The 23,801-nt window shown below is 35.6% G+C and overlaps 1 protein-coding gene across 2 annotated transcripts in view; it reads left to right on the top strand.

Moving 5' to 3' along the window:
• CMC1 (C-X9-C motif containing 1) overlaps positions 1–23,801 on the top strand; it is an 81,794-nt gene that overhangs the window by 11,115 nt on the left and 46,878 nt on the right. Inside the window, exon 2 of one of the 2 annotated variants that reach the window (XM_045774485.2) lies at positions 13,721–13,810. In XM_045774485.2, coding sequence (XP_045630441.1) covers positions 13,721–13,810 — 90 coding nt within the window. The remainder of the gene's footprint in view (positions 1–13,720; positions 13,811–23,801) is intronic. The other variant, XM_087870147.1, reaches the window with a different exon arrangement.

The raw sequence follows: 23,801 nt of genomic DNA, 5'->3' as shown, positions 1-23,801 counted from the left end.
ACCTCACTGATGTGCTTTGCATAGTTTGTTGAAGTTTGAGCTTATAAAACATTAGATTGTTACCAGTTGACCTAGTATGTGATGTTTACTTTCTTTGAAGGTATTGTTTCAGCCAACTGACAAATGGCTCCTCTTGTGGTTTTTTTTTTTTTTTCAATAATTTTCTCCATGCTAGAAATCCGAGGATCAGAATTCCATTTAACTTTCTGATAAAAAAAAACCTAAACAGTGAGTTTTCTGTTTTGCCTGTGCTTCTGATGCTTCTGAAACAGTCTTGGCTGTCGAAGGGTTATTTCACACTTTGCATAACTTCGGAAGCTTACATAACCTTGTTTGCTGAAATCCCCTTAAACAGGCCACCACCTCCATGTGTGTGGTGTGTCCTGGAAGGAGATTCGAGGCCTCGGTTACGTGATCTTGGCATTGTCGCTTTATCAGAGACTTGGGTTATTTCACCTCTGGGGGTCTGCACTTCTTTATCTGCAGATTGGAATCAAAGTACTTCACCTGGGAGGCCTGTTAAACAGACTATTGGGCATTCATTGCCCTCATCGTGAAGGCCTAATAGCCAGGGGCAGGCCGGAATTTGGGGGCAGGGGAGGTCGGGGAATATCTCCTAATACTGATTTTCTTTTCTGGATTTGTTTTGGCAGTTCAAGTAGGGCTTAAAGGAAAGAATGTGAAAGGAGCACTGATCTTCACTGTCTTAATTTTCCTGCCTAAGCATCTCTGCCACCCCCCCTTCCTCATTTTATCACAGCAGGAAAGTATGAGCAAGCTGGGAAGAACCTGAAAATCTGATCAAGAGCATCCCTATTTTTGTGCTGTTGAGGAGAACTGGAGGCTGCCTAGCTTCCGGTGTGAAGCACTTATTGGAAACGTAGCAATTGAGAACACTGGTCTTTCTATGTTATTCTGATACCATCTGCCTGGAGCTCTTCATTTCCAGGCTCTTGGTAGCTAGTAAAGAAGAGACACCTAAAGATAGAAACTGTGGCCAATGAGAATACTGTTGCAAACTTACTACAAGCATTTTTCTTGTTTTTCCTCCAGAGTAAAGAGTAGCATGGAAATGTCATCAGGAGCAAATAATTAGGAAGTTTAAAAAAAAAAAAAAAGGCATTATCTAAAGGGGAATCAAATTAGTTAAATTAGAACATTTCCTCTATTGAAAAGGCCTACCTTATTCTTCCGGTGTCACTTCTTTCCAATGAAAGATTCTGTAATATTCGGACTTGCTTCACTGTTATATTTGTGGATTCAGAGCAAGCACTGTTGTCAGTAGACTTATAATCTGCTACAGCCATACTGCATGAACTCGTGGGCCCCAAAGCAAAATCTGAGCTAACAAATTCAGCCAGTGAAAAAGGTGAAAATTGACTTTCAGGTGATGATAGAATGTTGAGAAGTTAGAGCTTTGGAAATTTTCCCTGGTGGTGTTATCCTGATTCTTTATCTCAGGATAAATTCATGTGACTATATAGTAGCAAACTCTCACAATTTGATTTTTTTTTTTTTCTGCAGGTTCCTGTACAAATGTATAACATATATGCATCGCATTGACTTTGAATCATTCTGTAATTTTAATAAAATGTATAATTATAATTGTGTTGAAGATAGCGTCGTAATATATATAAAATCATAATTAATAATATTCAGTGGTTGATATGCTATCAAAAGAGAGAATCTTTACCAGAATTTATTTATATATTTTTAAGTCTGTTATTTCTGATTGAACACCAAGATTTGGAAAATCTAAATCAATATTCATGTGATTCTGGAATTTTTTGTTTGTTTGTTTGTTTTGTTTGTTTGTTTTTTTGCCCTAGGAGGTTTTAGAAGTTTTTGCAAGCCATTTAAAAAATGTGTTTAAATAGGAATTATAACCTAGAATTCATAAATAGGTAAATTTCTATTATAATTTCTTAAGGAAAAATAGTTTAATATTACACAACAATGCCTGTATTTAAGGAATTTTAAAAATTAGTGCTTTTGTTATCTAAGACCACTGCAATGTTTATAGAGCAAGATACTCATCAGGACACATATCAGTAAGTTGTATAGATTAAAATTATGTAAGTGAAAGGAAGAGGTAATGTTTTGAAATTGATTTTATAAAATAGGTCAGTATATCACAATGTTTTTTCTACTCCTCATTAATAATCATGTTAATAACTGATGCCTCATGTGATGTGTGCTGCAGACCAGGAGAAAAGAAGTATGTGGAGATAGTCTCCTGTTTTATTATTTCCCTTAAAGTGGACGTCAGCTTTCCACTCCACAGGATGTCTCACAGGCATCTGAAATTCACCATGTCCACAGCTGAAGTCCTCTCCCACCTGGTGTTTCTTTTATGTTTTCCCTATGTCAGTGAGTGGTCACAGCATTTCCCTGGGAGCCAGAAAAACTGGGATCCTTCTTTGAATCCTCTTTTCCTTCATCCCTGCAGGTCCTGTGCATCTTCTAGGGCCTCCCTCGAAGCTGTCCTTTTTTCTCCATCCATACTTTCCAGTGCCTTCTATAAGCTCAGTGTCCTTTTTCCCATCTTACAGCGACTCTGGCAAAGCTAAGGAGAAAGAGAAGGCATAAATAAATAGTTTAGGCCAGATTTCAGCAAATGATGGTCCAGCCAAAATCTGGTGAGGCCTGTAAGCTATGAATGGTTAGTAACATTTTCAAAGGATGGTTTAAAAAAAAAATGAATATACATGACAGAGATAGTTTGTAGCCTGCAAAGCTTAAAGTATTCACAAGCCAAGTCCTTAACTAGAAATGGTTTGTTGAACCATTAGGCAAAGGCAATGAAGATTGAGATACAACTGTAGGTATGGTAAAGAGGAAAAAAAAATCATGTGAATATCTTCATATCCTTATTTGGAGAGTTTGATGAAATATAAATTTACTAAAACTGCAACTGAGTAAAGAATAAATAAAAAGCTCTTAGAAAATTGAATTAGTAGTTAAAACTCCGTGTCTGTCTCACACATACAGGCACACATGCATTCTGCAAGACCTAGGCCCTCACAGTTGGTGACCAGAGTTCCAGCAGAGACCATAGGGCTACTGTGTGTAGATGCACACACACAGACATATAGCCAGATACTGGGTCATGTGACTGTGGGAGCTAGTTGGGCAAGTCCGAAATGTGTAGGGCAGGCCAGGCTATTTGGAAGAATGGCTGTCAGCATTAGAACTCTTGGTTCCGAGCGAACGCTGCCTTTGCAGAAGGAATTCTTCAGGAAAATCTCAGTTCTGTTCTTCAGGCTTTTCAGGCCCACCCAGATTATCGAGGATAATCTCCTTTAGTAAAGTCAACTGATTTTAGATTCTAATCACATCTGCCCAGTACCTTCCTGGCAATACCTGAATTAGTGTTTGTTTGAATAACTGGAGACTATAGCCTAGCCAAGTTGATTCATAAAACTGACAATCACAGGTAGTTTCTACTAAACTTTAAAGGAACTGATAATGATCTTGATTTTATACAGAGTGTTCCAGAAAATGTAAGGGAAGAGATAGGTCCCTAGTTTATTGTTTAGATAATGTAACTGTGATACCAAAGCAACACAGAGGAAAATCATAGGCAAATCTCAACATGAAGATAACTATAAAAATTCTAAATGGAATTTGAGCATCCAAGGCAGAGGTGCTGTTAGTTTCTACTCGTCATTTTTCTGAAGGACATGGCCAGTAAGAATTTAAAAAGAAAGAGCAGAGCTATCCCTGTCATTGTCTGCATAGAAATTAGAAGAGACTATGGCCAATTTATTAGAACTAATGAGAGTTAAGTAAGATTGTGTTGGTTATAAGGGCAATATAAAAATTCAAGTGAAACCAGCAACAAATAATTACATGTTACTTATGAAAAGATACCTTTCCCAGTAGAAATAAATCTAATACAAGATGAACAGTATCTTTAAGGAGAAAATTATAGACCTTTTTATCTACTTAATTATTAAATTTCTGATAGTTATGTGTTAAAATCACCCACTATGAGTGCAGATATTTATCCTATTTTTAAAGCTAATATATTATAAATTGAGGTAAAATATACAGTGAAGTTTATAGATTAAATTTTAATAAATGTGTACAACCAAATCAAGACATCCCCCATAGATAACCAGTGTTATCTCAACTCCCATAGATACCAGTGTTCTAGTCTTGATCACCACAGAGTTTTTCCTGTTCTTCAATCATGTGGTATTTACTCTTGTGCCTGGCTTCTTGTTCTCAACAGAGTTTTTGAGCTCCACCCATGCTGAGGGTATCACTAGTTAATTCTTTTGTATTGCTGAGTAGTATTAGTTGGGCATTTAGGTTGTTTTCAATTTTTGGCTAGTATGAATGCTTCCATAAACAGACTTGTACAAGTCATTTCTGGAAATATGTTGTCATTTACGTTGGCTGAATGAATACTTAGGAGTGGAAAGTAGGTTGGGTGTAATTTAACTATAACTTAACAATTAGTTTTCCAAAGAAGTTTATCTTTTCACATTCTTACCAGCAATATATGAAAGTTCCAGTTGCTCCACGTTCTGACATTTGGTGTTGTCAGTATTTTTTATTTTAGTCATTCTTGTGGGTGTGAAATGGTATAATGGGGTTCATTTGCATTTTCTTAATGACTGATGATTTTGAAACCTGTTCATTTACATATTTACAATTTGTATATATTGTTTTTGAGGAATCCATTCACACCTTTTGTCCCTTATTGTTTTTTTTTTTTTTTTTTTTTAAAGATTTTATTTATTTGACAGAGATAGAGACAGCCAGCGAGAGAGGGAACACAAGCAGGGGGAATGGGAGAGGAAGAAGCAGGCTCACAGGGGAGGAGCCTGATGTGGGGCTCGATCCCGTAACGCCGGGATCACGCCCTGAGCTGAAGGCAGGCGCTTAACCGCTGTGCCACCCAGGTGCCCCCCTTATTGGTTTTTTTATTTGGTTGTATTTTTGTTATTGATATGTAGGAATTCTTTATATATGCTAAATTGAAGTCTTTTGTCAAATATATCTGTGTATCTATATATAGATACAGATCTGTACCTATCTCTGTATCTATATCTGTCTACCTACTGTGAACCCTTTCTCCTGGCTTGCCTTTTAATTTTCTTCATGGTGTTTTTCAATGAACAGATTTTATATTTGATGAAATTAAATTTATCTTTTTTTTCTTTTTTAGTGCCTTTGTGTCTTCTTTATTTTTATTTATTTTTTAAAGATTTTATTTATTTATTTGACAGAGAGAGAGACAGCGAGAGAGGGAGCACAAGCAGGGGGAGTGGGAGAGGAAGAAGCAGGCTCCAGTGGAGCAGGGAGCCCGATGTGGGGCTTGATTCCAGGACCCTGGGATCATGCCCTGAGCCGAAGGCAGGCGCTTAACGACTGAGCCACCCAGGCGCCCCCTTTGTGTCTTCTCTAAAAAAATCTTTGTCTACTCCAAGGAATTGAAGGGTTTTTTTGCTTTAATAGTTTTTGTTTTTATATTTAGGTTTATGATCTGTGGCAAATTAGTTTTTGTGGGTACTGTGAAGTAGGAGATCAGAAGGTTTAGGCTGATTTTTTCCGCCCTCCATTTTTATCCAGGTCTACCACCATTTGCTGAAAATGCTTTTATTGGGTGCCTGGATGGCTCACTCGGTGAAGCTTTTGCTTTCGGCTCAGGTCATGATCCCAGCGTCCTGGGATCGAGTCCCACATTGAGTTCCCTTCTCAGCCAGGAGTCTGCTTCTTCCTGTCTCTCTGCCCCACCCCCCTGCTCCTGCACTCTCTCTCTCACTCTGTCTCTCACTTGCTCTCTCAAATAAGTAAAATATTTAAAAAAAGAAAAGAAAATGCTTTTATTTCTTCATTCAGGAACCTTGGTGAACTGTCAGAGTGACCATATATAGGTGGAAACATTTCTGGACTCTATTTTGTTACATGAATCTATTTGTTTATCCTAATTATACCAGTACTACACCACTTTGTTTGCTGTAGCTTTGCAGTGAGACTTGCAATCACTTGAAAATAGGTAGTGTAAGTCATCCAAATTTGTTCTTCTATTTTAATGGTGTTTAGTTATTCTAGGTCCTTTACTCTTAGACTTTTAAGCTTTTTAAAATTATAACTTCATTTTGAAATAGTTTAACGCATCAAGTTGCAAAACATGGCAGTTTTTATGTACCATTTTTCCAGCTTTTTTAATGATACTATCTCTCATAATCATAGTATAGGTCTTCAGCGAGTGTGGTATTGCCTTCGAAGAGGCGAAAATTGTTATCGAAGGGAGAAAATAATCTTGCTCTTTTAATGTATGAAGTACTGTTATACGTACAGCATATAAATAGACAATGTGTCTGTGGTATTAACATTTCATGGGGACATTAGAAAAAAATCTAGAAAGGCCCTTTTAGAATGAAAATGGGAAAAAATTGGCACATACTACTATAATTAATCGTACCTAAGGAAACCAGGAATTGACATTAGTATGCTAACTCGGGTACTTACCTTAGTTGAATTTTACCAAATTTTACATGTTGTGTGTGTGTATGTGTGTGTGTAGTTATGATATTGCTGGTGAATAGTCAAGTAACCATGATCACAGCATACAGAACTGTTCTATCAGCACAAAGGAAACCCCTCGTGTTTGCTTTTTAATAGTCATACCGCTTCCTTACCTCTGAACTACTGGCAACCAATGATCTGTTTTCCATCACTCTAATTTTGTCACTGTAAGGATCTTACATAAATGGAATCATAATATGTGGCCCTTTGAGATGGTCTTTCTTTCATTCAATATAATGTGCTTGAGATCCATCCAAGTTGCTGCTTGGATGAACTGATGTTCATTGTGTTTTGTTGCTGAGTAATATTTCATTGTCTTGATGAACTGTTATTCACCTTTTGAAGTACTTTTGGGTTAATTCCACGTTTTGGCTATGACAGGTAAAGCCTCAGTGAACACCTGTGCACAGAATTTGTGTGAACGTAGTTTCATTTCTTGGGACAAATCCTGACGAGTGTTTGCTGGGTCATATGGTAAATGTATGTTTAATTTCATGAGAGATGGCCTGATTATCTTCCAGATAATTTGTACCGTTATGTTCCCACTGGGAATGTCTGAGAGAGCCAGTTACTCTGCACCCTTGTGAGCACTTAGTATTATTACTTTTTTTCTTTTAGCCATCTTAAGAGGTCTTTAATGGTAACTTTTATGACTTTATTTTGATTTCCCTAATGACTGATGATGTTAAGCACCTCTTCATATGTTTAGTTGCTATCCTTATATCTCCTTGTATAGTGTTTGTTCAAGTCTTTTGCCCATTTCCAAATGGATTGTTTTCTTACTGTTGGAGTTTAAAGAAGTCTATATATATTTTGGATGCAAGGCCTTTTTCAGATATGAAATTCGCAAATAATTTTTCCCACTATGTGGCTTGTCTATATCTTCCTAAGAGCAGTTTTTGTAGAGTGAAAATTTTTAATTTGGATGAAGTTTTGAATTTATTGATTTTTTTTTTTCTTTTGGTGTCATATAAGAACTGTTTAACTCTGGGTCATGAAGATTTTCTTTATGATTCCTTATAGAAGTTTTTTCCTTTAACTTTTTATTTTGAAACAATTAGAGACTCACAGGAATTTGCAAAAAATACCATATAGAGTCCTGCATGCCCTTCATACTGCTTCCCTCAGTGGTGGCTCTTGCATAACTGTAGTATAATATCAAAAGCAGGAAACTAAAGTTGGTTTAATGCTATTACCTATAGACTATAGATCTTTTCAGTTTTCACCAGGTTTTATATACATGCATATGTATGTGTATAGTTCTGTGCAATTTTACTCCATATTCCTGTTCTTAGAAGGAAAACATTCAGTGTTTTAAGTGTGGTATAGGATTTTTGAGCTATAGGATTTTTGCAGACACCCTGTAGGCTGAAGAAGTTCCTTTCTGTTCCTAGTTTATTGAAAGTTTTGTTTGTCTTTAACATATGGCATTTATTAAATTTTTTTTCTGCTTCAATTGGTATGATCATATGGTTTTCTTTTTTTAGACTGTTAATATGATAGATCACATTGATTGATTTTCAAATAGTGAACCAACATTGTATCTTGGAGTAAACCCAACTTTGATGTGGTATATTTTTCTTTTTCTCTATTGCTGGATTCGATTAGCTAATATTTTGTTGAGAATTTTTGAGTCTATTCATGAGGAATATTGGTCTTTTTTTTTTTTAATATTGCCTTTGCTTTTGATATCAGAGTAATGCTGGTCTTATAAAGTGTGCTGGGAAGAGACTATAGAATTGGTGCTATTCTATAAATATTTCATAGACTTTGTCAGTGAAGCCATCTGGGCCAGTTTTATTGATTTTTCTAAAACAACAACAAAAACACTTCAGTGTGATTATCTCATTTGTTTCCCTGTTGTCAGTTTTACTGATTTCCACTATTATTTTTATTTTTTTATTTGCTTGTTTTAGGTTCTTTTTATCCTTTTTCTAATTTTGTCAGATGGAAGCATAGATTATTAGTTTGAGACTTTCTTCTTAAATGTGAACATTTATTGCTATAAATTTCCCTACAAACACTGCTTTAGCTTTGTCTTAGAAATTTTACCAAGTTTTGTTTTTATTTTCATTTAGGTCATTGTATTCTTCTGCTCTTCTTGACACTTCTTCTTTGATCTATGAATTATTTAGAAGAGTGCTGTTTAATTTCCAAGTGTTAGGAGATTTTCCTGCTACTTTTTGTTCTTGGTATCTAGTTGATTCCATTATGGTCAGAGAAAATACTTTCAATTTGTTGATACTCCATTTGGTTTATCTAGTGTTTTTAAAAAAAAATTTAGTGGTAATCTGTATAAAGATTACACTGTATGTACGTAGTTTGATTACAGTCTCCCAGCATGAACATTTTATTTAAGTGGAATATAGATAGTCTTGCTATCCCCAAAGTTGCTTTACTGTGTCCCCTTTATGGGATAGTCATCCTTAATATTACCTCTATATATAAACTGAAAATGCTATGATTTTTGCTTCTGTCAAAAATAATATTTAAAACTCAAGAATGGTTTATTTACCTTTCTGTTGCCCTTTCTTCATTCCTGTTGTTCTGAGTTTCCTCTTGTTACCATATCCTTCCTGTTTGAATAACTTCCTCTAGCCATTCTTCGAAAATAGGTCTGCTGGCAAGAAATTACCTTAGCTTCCCTTCATCTGAATTGTCTTTATTTCATCTTCAATCCCAAAGAATGTTTGATGGATATAGAATTCTTGATTGACAGTTCTTTTCTTTAGTACTTGAAAATATGATGCACTTTCTTCTGGCATCTGTGGTTTCTTATGAGAAATCCTTTGTCTTTTGAATTTTTGTTCTCCTGTATTTCTCTCTGATGCTTTGAAGATTTTTCTTTGCCTTTCATTTTCAGAAGTTTGATTATGTGTAATTAGGTGTGTGTTTCTTTGCATTTTTAACTGCTTTTCTTAAATTAATAAGTTTATGACTTTTGCCTCATTTGGAAAGGTTTCGGCCATTATTTCTTCAGATATTTTTTTGTCTCTGCATTCTTTTTCCTTTTTTTCTGAGACTCTGGTAAAATAAGTGATAGATTTCTTTTTTTTTTTTTTTTCTTTTTCTCTTTTTGGTCCAGTTCCCTCAGCCTTCATTGATTTTTTTTTTTTTAAAGATTTTATTTATTTGATAGAGAGACAGCCAGTGAGAGAGGGAACACAAGCAGGGGGAGTGGGAGAGGAAGGAGGCGGCTCCCAGCAGAGCAGGAAGCCCGATGCGGGGCTTGATCCCAGGACCCTGGGATCACGTCCTGAGCTGAAGGCACATGCTTAACGACTGAGCCACCCAGGCGCCCCACCTTCACTGATTTTTTTTTTTTAAGCTTTTTTTTTTTTTTTTTAACTGATGTCATCCCCATTTGATTTTTGTATATTAATCTTATATCTGGAAACCTTGCTGAACTCACTTATTAGTTCTAGTAGCTTTTTTGTAGGTTCTGTTGGGTTTTCTAGACAGATGATCATATTACCTTTGTATAACTACAGTTTTATTTCTTCCTTGTCAATCCAGAAGCTTTTTTTTTCTCACTTTATTACACTGTCTAGAACATCAAGTATAATGTTAAATAGAAGTGGCAAAAGCAGACTTCTTTACCTTGTTCCCTCTCTTTGAGGGAAAACATTTGGTGTTTCACTAATAAATATGTTAGTGGGTTTTTTTCTGTAGCTGATGTTTATAGTGTTGAGGAAGTTTGCTTCTGTTCCTACTTTACTGGGAGATTTTATTAGGAATGGATGTTGGATTTTTGTCGGATGTATTTTCTGTGTCTGTTGTGATAACCATGTGTTTTTCCTTTTTTAGCTTTTTAATCTGATGAATTACATTTATCAGTTTTTGAATGTTAAGTACATCTTGCAATCCTGGGATAGACCTCACTTAGTCATGATGTATTATCCTTTTTTATATTATTGGACTTAATTTGCTAATCTTTCATTAAGAGTTTTGCATCTGTGTTGATGATGAGATATTGGATTGTAGTTTTCTTGTAATGTCTGGTTTTGGTATCAGGGTAATGCTGGCTGGCTTCAATTTTCTGTAAGCGTTTGTATGAAATTGATGTTATTTCTTTTTAAATGTTTGGTCCAGTTCACATGAGGCTATGTCTGGAATTATTTTTTGGGAGAAAGCTTTTAACTACAGATTTAATTTCTTTAATAGATACAGGGCTCTAGTGGTTATCTATCTGTGTCTTCTTGAGTTGGCTTTGGTTGTTTGTGCTGTCAGTTTTATTGGCCTACATTTAAAAATTATTTGAAAACACTATTATCACTTAAAAATGTGTGTCATTTCTAATGTTTGCAATATTTCTTTCTTCCTGGCTAGTGATTTATCAATTTTAATACTCTTTACAAAGAAACAGCTTTGGTTTCATTGCTTTTTCTGTTATTTTGTTTATTTTCTAGTTTGTTGATTTTGACTTTGATCTTTATTATTTATTTTCCTTTGTGTTTAATTTATTCTTTTTCTGGTTTCTCAGGATGGAAACTTACGTCATTGATTTAAGACCATCCTTCTTTCTCAATTTTGGGCTTTTAGTGCTACAGATTTTCCTCTCAGTACTGTTTTAACTATATCACACAAATTATGATATGTTTTATTTTCATTTTCATTTATTTCAAAATACCTTATTTTCCTTTTGATTTCTTCTTAGACCCGTGGGTTATTTAAAAGTGTGTTATTTAGTTTCCAAATATTTGGAGATTATCAAGACATCTTTCTGTTACTGATTTCTAACTTAATTACACTGGTGTCAGGGAACATACTTTGTATGATTTGAATTCTTTTAAATTTACTGAGATTTTCTTCATCGTCCAGACTCTGGTTTATCTTGGTTAATATTCAACTGTAATTAAGGGAAATATTCTGTAAGTCAAAGTAGTTGATGATATGGTTCAAGTAATTTACAATTTTAATATGTAAACTTAAATATGTTTTTCTAATATGTTTTGTATATTTCACATTTGTACATCATGGATTCATTTTTATTTTATCAGAGTGTATTCTTTATTACTTCTTATGGTGGGTTTGTTTTACAAAAAGGTCACAACATTATTTTCCAGCCCTTATGCTCTTCTGTGATGTGGCCTTGCAAGAAAGAATGAAGACTTAATTCCCCTGCACTTGACTTTATCTTGTCCTTAGTGACTTGATCAGTGTAGCATGGTAAGAGTGATGCTTTATGGCTTTTATGACAGGGTTAGGAAAGGCCAGACTGCTTTCACTTGGTTTTCTTGGAATGCTTGCTCTCTAGACATTCCTTCTTAGATTGCTCCCTCTCATGAGCTGCTGCACTGGGAGAAGCCAAGCCACATGGAGAAGCCATGTACGGGTGCTCTAGTTTACAGTCCTCACTGAGCCCATTCATCAGCCATTCCAGCCCAGCAGGCAAATACGCAAGTGAAGAAAGAAGTGATCTTTGAAGTAGATCCCCAGCCTCAGCTTTTGCAACTGCTGAAGTCAATGCCAGTCATTTGTCTCTTCCTAGAGGAGGCCCCAGATCTGTGAGACAGAGCAGGGTCAATTCTGCTTTACCTCTCTGAAGTTCTAGCCTGTTGGATCTCTATCCATAACAAAATGCTTGTTTTACACCACTAAGTTTGATTGATGGCTTGTTGCACAATAGGGGTCACTTTATTTCAGTAGGATTTGCAAGAGGTTTCAGTCCCTACATATCTGAAAATAGCTTTAACTACACTCTTAATTGGCTTTGATATCTTAATCCTTGGATATCAAGTAATTCATTCTTGTCCATTGTCTTCATGTATCCAGGTCTTGCCAGTGAAACATGATGTAAATCTGATTCTCATTCCTCTGTGTGGGTAATGTTTTCTCCCTTTTGAAGCTTTTAGGATTTTTGACTTTCACATATTTCTTCCGAGCGCACGTAGGTGATCTATAATCCATTTCTGTCTGAGGACTCATGTCTTTTTATTTACCTCAGTATGTTTATTATACTTTAAAAATCTTTTTTTTTTTTTTTACTCTTTTAACTCTCCAAGATTTGGATATTTCTTGATTAATTACAGTTGGTTTCCCCCTTTCACTGTATTGTCTGTCAAATTTAGGTGATTCTTGGCTGTTTTGTTGTTGATTTTGTTTTCTTTTTGAGATGCCCTTTTACACTCTCTGCAAATACTCTCAGTTCATAGCTGCCTGTATCCAGAGGTGGTTGGGAATCACATAGTACCTGGAAATGTTTAGGGGTTCCTGGCCTTCCTAGGTGTCACCAGATACTGGGAAACTTCCTGATCCTTTGGGGATAATACATGTATTTACTTCTTTTACCCTTGGTCTAAAGGCAGCAGAAGAGATGACCCACTTGCTCCTACTGAGGGATTTCAACCAATAATGCTTTGGTTTCCTTCAGGGAAGTCTCTTCCCATTTTTGCCGCTTCAGTGCGTGGAGCAGCCCCCACTTTGGCATCAGTTTTTTCCTGGGGAAAAACTCTTGAGTATATGATTACCTCCTTTAATCTGATCTCATCTGTCTTTTGTCTTTCAAAGAGAGTCCCGATTATTTTGGTTTCTATGAGGACATCTACCCCATTTGGTTTTCAGGACTCGGCGAATTTAAGGAGCTGGTAGGACTCTGGAGTAGGTGCTCTGTCTACCATTTAATCTAATTGTGGTTGTTTTGTTTAAAATGCACAGAAGTCTCACGTGCTCTGTTTTTATATGCACCTGTACTTCTTTTTCTTCTGCCAGTTCTTGCTTTCTTAGGCTACTCTTATTACTAAGTTGAGAAACTATTCATGTGTCTCTTAATCTTGGATCTGTTCATCTATCCTTGAATCTCAGTATTGATAAAAATCCTTTTTGTGGATTATATTAAGGAGGAAAATTATAATGTTTTAGTTTATGACTTTAATTTTGGCAAGACTGCATGGACTATGTTATCAAATGAAAGTGTTGCAATACAGTTTGTAAAAATTTTTAGAAACATTTTGCTTGTGTCCCACATTTTTTTCTGTTGTATATAAAAAATACTTAGAATGATTTTTACTTACTAAAATAATCTCAATTTTATGAGGTTGTAAGAGTCAGTTTTTAGTATATTTGTATAGGCTTTCATTTTGAGTAAACCAGAGTGCTTATTTTTTCCCTAAACTGGTGATTTACGTGAGACTTCACTATATTAAAGAAAGATCTCTGTATTTATTTTTTTTTTCAGAGCAGCATCTCAGACATGTTGAAAAGGATGTTTTGATCCCTAAAATAATGAGAGAAAAAGCCCGAGAGAGATGTTCTGAACAAGTTCAAGGTAAGATTCAAATATTCATATAAAGAACAAATACATTTTTTATAATATGATCTGAATTTAATCCTTAGCCTCAGAGTCAAGTAGTCAATGAATTAATATGTATGAATTGCTTCTCACCCTTTCATGGAGATACCAGTATTTCAGCTTTCAGAACTTCCAGACGGTGTTCAATTCATTTACAATTTAAAAATATTCTCCCAAATTACTAGTAAAAAACATTTTTTCCCAGATGTACAGTTACATATATAGAGGAAAACTTGGTTATGAGTATTTTAGAGAAACAGATTATTCTGGTGATTTTGATAGGGAAAGAAGAAGCCTCAAATGTAACATGTACCTGTTTTTTCTTCATCACCTTATTCTTATATATTCTAAGACGAGTTTCTTTGGTGCCACTGTCTATTACTGAATTGTTAATGGAATCTCAGTAGTACTTACAGTTAGTCTTTTAATTTTTTTTTTATTTTTTACTTTTCTATATTTTATAGTTCTAAATGGAAGATATTTATGTAAATGCATGCTTTAGGCACCCACATATGCATATTTTCTTTAGAAAATGTTTCTTAACGTGAGATAATCCTGTATTCTGTAATCACCAGGTATGCTGGTGTCAATATTTAGTGAAAACATGTAAACTAAGCAGTGGAAGGTGAAAAATGAGGCCATATATGGAGAGTCATTAGAAAAGCAGAGGACAATATTACCGTAGAAATGTCTTTCTAAACAAATCTACCTCCTGAAATGGCCATCTAAAAGAAGTAGTAGTAAAATTTTTGCTGATACAGACTATTTTCCTGGCTCCCCTTCTTCCCCTTTCCCTGTAGTCGTCTTCCTTAAGGGACCTCAGTGATTCTTTGTGAGGACGATGGGCTGTAATTCCCATCAGCAAGTTTCTCTACAGGGGAGCCAGGCTGTGTCAACTGTAGTTTCAGGACCGTGTCCGTAATGTTTGGATGCTGGGAACATTTCTGTCCCTCTGATGCTATTCTCCTTCGAGAATGACCTTTGGAATCCATGGATTGAAGCAGTAAAAGAAGAATAATCCTTCAGAATGGACATTGTGTGATGGTCATTCCTGTTTCTTAGATGACTTATTATGACTTACTCCAGTTTCAGATCCATTCGTAAGATTTAAGGTAAATCCATCCATAAATAATGTTATCAATAATTACTTAGTATTATCCTATGATACTACTTTTGCTTTCACTGTGAATAAGTTGTTTAATCAGAGCACCTTCCTTCCACCCACACCCCTGGGTATCAGAAGAAACTAACCCATTGCCACCTGCAGACAGGGTTCGGTGGAACCCTGGAATTGGCAGGTGTCATGTTGATAGTCTCAAGAGATAATTTTCCACTTGCCTCAGAACTTTAAAAAAAAAAAAAAAAATGTCCTGACTCAGGTGAAGGAGGATGGAAACTAACAATGTGTGTGATGAAATTATAGGGCTCAATTTTCACTATCAGGAAAATTTACTTATTACTGATATATTAGTTCAAAGTTATAAATAGCTGTATTTATGCTGTTTTTAACACAATATTCTGCTATCTAGAATGAAAAAAGCTAGCTAACTCAATTATAGATTGAGTTTTTACTCACACGATTCAGATGGAAGTGCAGAATAATTGGGTTTGGGTTTCAGAACTGCCTTTGCTTGTAACCTAGACAGTGAAACTGTTTTTGGTTTTTTTAAGTGAAAGAAATAGAGTATAACTTTAAAGTATTTATAAGTTTTTGTTGCACACCTATCTAATGAGTGGTACAGAAAAAAAAAATGTTTATTTTTTGCTTCTTTATCCAAAGTGGTTTAGGATGTTGACTTGGTTTGTTTTTTTTTTTAATATACTCAAAATCTTCTGAAGACTGAAAGCATCTTAAAATTTGAGATCTGCTTGCATTATTTCAATGCATTTGTCCCTATTAGAACATGTTATAACAATTGATTTTTGAATATTTGAATCTTTTATAGATAATCTAATATTGATTTTTTTTAAGGCCATATGGTCTAAAACAGTGTTATAGAATCTAAAATTGATTGTTTTATAAAACAATACTCTTTAGTATTCTTCTTACTTAACCATGTGATTTAGTAAAGAGCATACATTGGTATTAAGCAGCAGAAAAGCTACATTTGAAGTGAATAAGATATAATTTAGAATCAGGACACTTCCCTTCTAGTTTATTTACTATTTATAGCCTTTGCTTTATTAAATAATTGTAGGATTTTATATAAAAGCATTATGTGTGCTCATTGTATAGTTCTTGGATAAAGATATAGGAATTTTAATAAGTGATCTGACTTTCTGCTAAATGCCTTAAACCTGATTATATAGGAAAGCTTTTCTGTTTGAATTTTTGCATGTCATTTCAACCCAGCTGATCATAAGAACTGGGTCAGACTGCCAGCAACTTAGGTTTGTGAAGGGAATGGAACAGCTTTTCCAGGGACAAAGAGAAATGAAATCACTTTCAATGAAAGAAAGATGCCTCATTATAGTCACCAACAGCAGTTATTGACAGCTACACTTCCTATTAACAAGGAGCATTTAACTAAGAGTTTGGCTGTTGGATCTTTGGACTTGATCTAATTTGCTAGCATTAATTAGTTTCTTTTGAGCACAGACACTTGGTGCTCACAGCTATAGATTTGGAGGGCTAATTAGGATAGAAAATTGAACAGAATGGGGTAAGGCATTAACCTTCAACCATTACCAGCTGGGACACTGATAAAGACCACAGAGTCCAAATGCTCCCTATTGATGTGAAGAGTACCCTAATGAATATCAGTTTCAGCCAGGTTGCTATATTCTTACTAGTTCTCTCTTCATTATAATTTTCAACCAGTTTCCACGATACCTTCATTATCTATATATACACTCTTGGTTTTTACTATACACTGATTTAGTCTGAGTTGCACATTTCGTCTTATGTTTAAACACAATTAAAATTTGTCTTAAGTAGTTGATAACATTTAGAATGTTTCATTGTCGTATGCCTTAGTGCTTCTAAAATTTAATTTTTATTTACAATTCATAATTCTTATTCGGCAGTGAATTTTTATAAAGTCACAGTAACTGTGATTTCAAATAATGAAAACTATAACCAGAAACAAGAAAATCTCAGCTTCTGGGTAACAAGTAAGCAGTGTTCGTATCAAACTGGTGTCAACTTGACAATCTAAAATATGCTTTTTGTGGGTTTTTTTTTTTAGTAGAAAAATAGTACTCATCACTTTTTCTTTGGAATTTAACTTTGATTTGATGAGTAAAGGTGACTTGACTTAGAGTTTAGATACAGAATTGAGAATGCTGATCTTGTTATTATATATACTTAGATAAGATTATTAACTGTTGGTAGAGTATATATAACAGAAAAGCAAGTGATCAACTGATTTAGATAGAAAACTAAACTTTATAGTAGTCTTCTTTTTCCAGTGATATTGGCAGTGAATAGAGCCACTAAAATTACCAAAGTGTATTTTTAGATGTTAACACAATAAACATTGACTATGTTGGGAATGAAACTGAAGGAAAATTCTAGAATGTCATGTCTTTCTCCAGGTCTCCCATTTCCCAAAAGCCAAAGCAGAAATTGTCTTCCATCAAGTGTGATGGTGGAATCATTGCTTTTCTTTTTTCTGGGAGTTACCAACTTGTGGTGTTTTAGGAAGATGGTTTGATGAACTCTGGAGGTTACTTTTTCTGTGACTTTTTCCATGTGTTTGACTCTTTGCTAATTTAATTTATATTTTCTATGTTAGTAATATTGTGTCATATATATTGTATGCTATATATAATTTGTCATATATACACTATATATAATATGCATATAAGTAAAGTATACATTCTCGTGTTACAGTTTTTCTTCTGGAAATAGTCCATGAGAAGAAGAGTCACTGAATTGTTGTTTTGTAAAAATTCATTATATTTTGCTGCTTTTTTTGAATTGCATAGTTGGCATTTGATATAAAGCTTCCATATTGAATAATGAAGTTAGCTTTAAAAATAGTAACTTCTGTTTTTCTTGTTGCTATGACACATCAAGACCAAAGAAGTACTCTGTCATCGGAGATGGCCTGGAGCTCTCTTTAACCTAGATGTATCTACTGCTCACTAACTCTTTTCATCCTTTGGGCTTTCTTTTACCTTATTTTAATATTTCTTTTGTATCAGTGTCTTCTACTGCAGTCTTTTTGCTCTTTTGCCCAATAGGTGGGGTTAGTTCTAAAGGAATTCTACAAAAGCATAGGGAGGCATGGCTTGTTCATTTCTTTGAGACCTCGCCGAGCTGTAGTTAACATAAAATGCCTGTCTTCTTCTGTCAGTCACATGCAATTAATTATGTTGCATTTTATAAATTCCAAAGATAATATGAACTGACAGCAAAAAAATAAGAATGCTTTGGATATTCTTTGGGATGTTTACAGGCAGAAAACTATCAAAACTTTATTAAGACAAATTGGAGCACCGCAGACTGCAGATGGTCAAGGAAATCAGTCTTTTATCCAACTGTGTTACTTGAACCTGCCAAAAACTTTTCCTTTGTTGTTCAAACGGTGCTATTATCACCACATATATTTTTGCCATTTAACTGTTCACCAATTAACTAACACTGAAGTGGAGATAGCTAATTTGGATATATTAGGACGGTCAAATATGTAAAATCACCAAATATGATGCATATCTGTTATGTATAAGAGTATGTTATGTACTCTAAGAAATATAAAGAGGTAGAAGGCGCAGTTCCTCTTCTTTCCTCCTGCACTGGACTCATCATGTCTTCATACTCATGGCTAAAATTTATTACAGCCAAAGGGAAAAGGCACATGAGATGAAGTTCGGAGGAAACCAGGCGCAAGCTTCCAAGAGCCCTCTCCCAGTAGAGTCACTCAGGATGTGCTTAATTCCTCCAGTGTTGAATTGTGACAGCACGTGTGAAATGTTGTGTACTAGGGAAACTCATTAGAGACTTACTCCGCAGAGTTTTTATTAGGAGTTGGTCACATGGGCATCCTTTGGTTAGCATTACCAAAATTTCAGACTCCCAGAAGGAAAGCAGGTGTTCAGCATAAACCATATGGTTTGCACAAACAGTTTAGACACAGTGAGCCACTCTTAGCAATTAGGGAATGGTGGGAACACTCCCAAAATCCAAGTTGTCAGACGCCAGCTACAGGCCAACCTTGCAAACAGGATTTTCTAAAGATAGCAGCATCAGGCCTGCCACGTTCCCCCCTTTCTGCACATGGACATAATACAAGTTAATTGCTAATAAGTACTTGTGTATGCCTATCAGGCCTGATGTCATGACATTATGAGTAATAGATCTATATCTGACAAATACAGCTGAATTATTTTTAAAACAACTGAGCAAAGTATATGGTGGTCATTACTTATTGATATAGTGGCCCTCAGTTATGTTTGTTAATTCATACCTGTATTGTAGGACTTAATGGCTTATTATGATTGTCTTATGTCTGAATAATGGGGCAATTTTGTAATTATATTTGTACATAAGTAGTCTTGAATAAATTGGCTAGTATTCGTCTCACAGAGAGAGGTGAAGGCTTTTTTAGTTTTAGAAGTTAAGTTAAATCTTTAAATGCTTAATCTTTAAATGACTAAATTAACAGAGAGTTTTGTCAGGGCAGATGAATTTAATATCTCAAACAATAATTTATGCAGCTTATTTTTGAAGATGTAAACGTGAAAAGTCTACATTTGAACACAAAAGCAAAGAATTACGTGACTTTGAAACTTAGGAATATTGTTAAGATGAACAAATATTATTAATATAAAATATGAGCTGACTGTTCTCTGATTACTTCATTAACAAGTTTTTATTATATTCTTTTCTTAGGCCTCTCCTTCCAATGATTTTGCTATAATAGTTTTAAATTCTTTTAAGAGAAATTAATCCAAAATTAAATAATGGTCTTTAAACGGTACCATCCCTTATTTATAAGATCTATGTACAAAATCACGTTTCACTTAAGCTAACTGATGATCCTTGAGTTGTAATTGACATTCTTTCCAGATAATCAAAGCAGATGACTGGTTAACTTTGTGCAAATACAAATAATTGTATTTTGACTGAAATACATTCTTAGAGGAATCTTGTCTGTTGAAAAGATGAAAAAAGGGGGAAATCTGGTTTGTACAAAACTCTGGAGTGCATTTAGATTTAGAACCATTTCAAAAATAATTCCATATATATACACACACACACACACACACACACACACACACACACACACACATATGATTTTATTTATTTATCTGACAGAGAGAGATAGCATAAGCAGGGGGAGCTGAAGAGGGAGAAGCAGACTCCCTGCTGAGCAGAGAGCCCGAGGTGGGGCTTGATCCTAGAACCCTGGGATCATGACCTGAGCTGAAGGCAGACGCTTAACCAACTGAGCCACCCAGGTGCCCCTGAAGACATTTTTTTTTTAAGATTTTACTTATTTATTTGACAGAGAGACACAGCCAGTGAGAGAGGGAGCACAAGCAGGGGGAGTGGGAGAGGAAGAAGCAGGATCCCAGCGGAGGAGCCCGACATGGGGCTTGATTCCAGGACCCTGGGATCAGACCCTGAGCCAAAGGCAGATGCTTAACGACTGAGCCACTCAGGCGCCCTGAAGACATATTTTTAAAAGGAAAAACAGAATTTTCAGGTTCCCTTAAGCACTTGAATGAAACTTTAGGGTTATATGGAACATAGTCATTCAGAAATGTTTACTGAGTATTTCCTAGCCACTGTTACATGAACAGTGAATGAAACAAAAATTCTTACCATTATGGACCTTTCATTTCAATGGAGGAGGGAGATAAATATTGTAGGCTATTATAAGTAAATTTAAGTGATTGGAGAAAATGTTGAGGGAGGGCCATGGGGAGTGCTAAGATGGCACTGCAGCTCTTTCCCTCCTTCCTTCCTCCTTTCTCCCTCCCTCCCTCCCTCCCTCCTTCCCTTCCTCCTTCTCTCCCTTCCTTTCTCTAAGATTTTATTTAATTGGAGAGAGAGAGATAGAGAAAGAGTGCATGCAGGGTGAGGGGCAGAGGGAGAGACTCTCCGGCAGACTCTGTACTGAGCACAGAGCTCACTGTGGGACTCAATCCCATGACCCTGAGATCATGACCTGAGCCAAAGCCAAGAGTTGGACCCTTAACTGACTGAGCCACCCAGGTGCCCCAGGGCTGCAGTTTCTAATAGGTGGTCAATGTAGTTTTCCCTGAGAAAGTGACATTTGGACAAAATTCGTGAATGAAGGCATGAGATGTGCAGCTGTCTCTGGGAAGAGTGATGTAAACAGTATTTGCAGGCCTTGAAGCGCTAGACGAAGCTGGCCTGTTTGAGGAACACCAAAAAGGTCACCGTGGCAAGGTAGAATGAGTGAGAAGAGTGAACAGTGAAGGGTGCAGCAGAGTGATTGGGGGCAGAATCATTTTGGGTCTTACAGGTACTGAGGACTTGTAGGTACTAAGGAGAGAAATGGAAAGACACTGATGGCTTAGAGCAGTGGAAAGAGACCGGGTCTGGCGTACTGTTCAGTAGCATCACCCTACTGTTGCGCTTAGTGTAAATGCATTAGGGGCAAGGGGAGAGTCAGGGACACCAGTTTAAGGACGTGATGGTGGATTAAAAGGGTGACAGCAACGGAGATGATGAGGATGAGCACGTTCTGAAGGTAAAGGCAACAGGAAAGAGAGAACTTCCTATTCTCCTAAACAAGTAAAAGAATGGGACTGTAGTGACCAGAGGTGAGGAAGAAGGTATGTGGAGAAGTATTATTATCTCAGTGTCGTTTTTGGTGATTGATGGATTAAGAGTTTAGTTTTGGACGTGTTAACTCTGAGGTGTCTAGTAGACATCAAAGTTTGAAACCACCATATTAAACAGTAGTAAAAATTATTTTAAAGGGAATCAGGGAATAGGATATTTATGCAACTGCAGTAGTTCTGGTATCAAAAACTGACATTTTTATTTCTTGGTTTTCTTTAAGATTCCACATAGACCGTTTCCCTTCCAGAGCAAATCATAACTACGCTGATTTGGTAATTTAACAAACTATACCCAGTACTCACAGGGAAAATAATGGTGCCAAGTACAGAGGGGAATGTGAGGATATGGTCTCATACCACAATAAAGAGATTAAATTACCTATTCGGTATCGTGTGACTGGTGAAGATATCCCAGTTGATATTAGAATCCGGGTATCTTAATTCCTAGCTTAGTGCTCTTCTGTTAACATACCATTGAACCATGTCAGAGATAGCAAATATATTTTATGCCGACTTTAATCAGTTGGAAGTAGCTGCCTAGCATTCTACCAAGGGGGCCAATCAAAAACAGTGTCATTAGATCAGTTAGCTGTGTCTGCCATGGATGGTAGATTTGGTAAGTGATGATATGCTTTGCCTAGTATTTGTTTTTTCTTGCCTGTGTGCTAGTTTATTTTTAGTTACTACTTTTCTGTTGCTGAATGGTGTGTGCTATGATCATTTATCCCAGACTTCACCAAGATGGAAAAGTTATTTTCTTCCTGTAGCTTAAGCAATTTTGAATTTTTACTTCATTTTCTGGGAACATTTCTGATATTTTTTATGGCACTCTTTGGAGCCATAGCCCTGCCTACACAAATTACAGACCGTTTACTTGTTAAAAATGCAATCATACACATATAGCATAATAATTTGATTTATGCATTGAACTTGGATGTTTTCTTTATTTTTATAATTAGTAGGTAATAATATCTACTTCTTTGATGTTTATTTTTTACTAGAATTGAAATTCTTTTTGATTTTCGTTACCCCATATCTTCTTAATGAAAAATATCACTCAATGAAATATTTGGTAAGTAATAGTTGATCAACTGTGAAGGATCATTAACAAATGTGAACATGTTCATTCACTAAGTAAAAGGGCAGATACATGGTATAGTTCTAACACCATTACAAATATATATTGAGAAAAGTAAATATATCCAAAATTTAATAAGTATCTGAAACATGAGAAGAAGGTGGATCATAGGTTCTTTTTCTCTGTGTAGCTTTTTCATATTCACATTACTTTAAACTTTTTTATATCCTACATGCACAAGTTATAAATGTATAGCTTGATGAATTATGACGGAGTAAACATATGTGTAACCACTGTTGAAGTCAAGAAATAGAAATTACCAGAAGCCACCCTTCTTTCTTTCAGTCTTCTCCCAATCACTGTCCTTTTCCTGCTCTGCCACAGTAACTACCATTTTGTCTGAGAACTGCATAGATTACTTCGCCTGTGTTTTAATTTAAATGGAACCATACGGTATGTGATCTTTTGTGCCTGGCTTCTTTTACTCAGCACTGTATTTGTTAGATTCACCCATGTTTTTGCATGTGGTGAGATTTCCTTCAGTTTCATTGCTATATAGCGCCATTATATGAATGTGCTTAAATTTATAGCATAGAAATGGGATTGCTGGGTCGTACACTGTATATGACTTCGATTACAGCAGTTAATGTTAAACAGACTTCCAGATGACTGGATGTATACCTGATTTTTAAAAAAAACAGCTTTAAAAGGGTATTGGAGGAAGAAGGATGATAGGTGATTTTTATTTTCATAGAATAGATTTTTAAAAATTTCCCATGATGAACATGTATTTTTTTTTAAAGATTTTATTTATTCATTTGACAGAGAGAGAGACAGCCAGCGAGAGAGGGAGCACAAGCAGGGGGAGTGGGAGAGGAAGAAGCAGGCTCATAGCAGAGGAGCCTGATGTGGGGCTCGATCCCAGAACGCCAGGATCATGCCCTGAGCCGAAGGCAGACGCTTAACCGCTGTGCCACCCAGGCGCCCCTGAACATGTATTTTTTTAAAGAATCAAATGTTATATTTCATAATATAAAACTGTAAATTTAAAAAATAAAACTTTTTGTATGTCATATACTACAAACATAATAGAAAGATCACAAATAAGGAAAATATGTTTGTAACATA

Source organism: Ursus americanus, chromosome 20 (assembly GCF_024610735.1).
Source record: "Ursus americanus isolate L20-20 chromosome 20, mUrsAme1.1.p, whole genome shotgun sequence".
NCBI classification, from domain to species: Eukaryota; Metazoa; Chordata; class Mammalia; order Carnivora; family Ursidae; genus Ursus; species Ursus americanus.
This window is presented reverse-complemented; position numbering and strand designations above follow the sequence as displayed.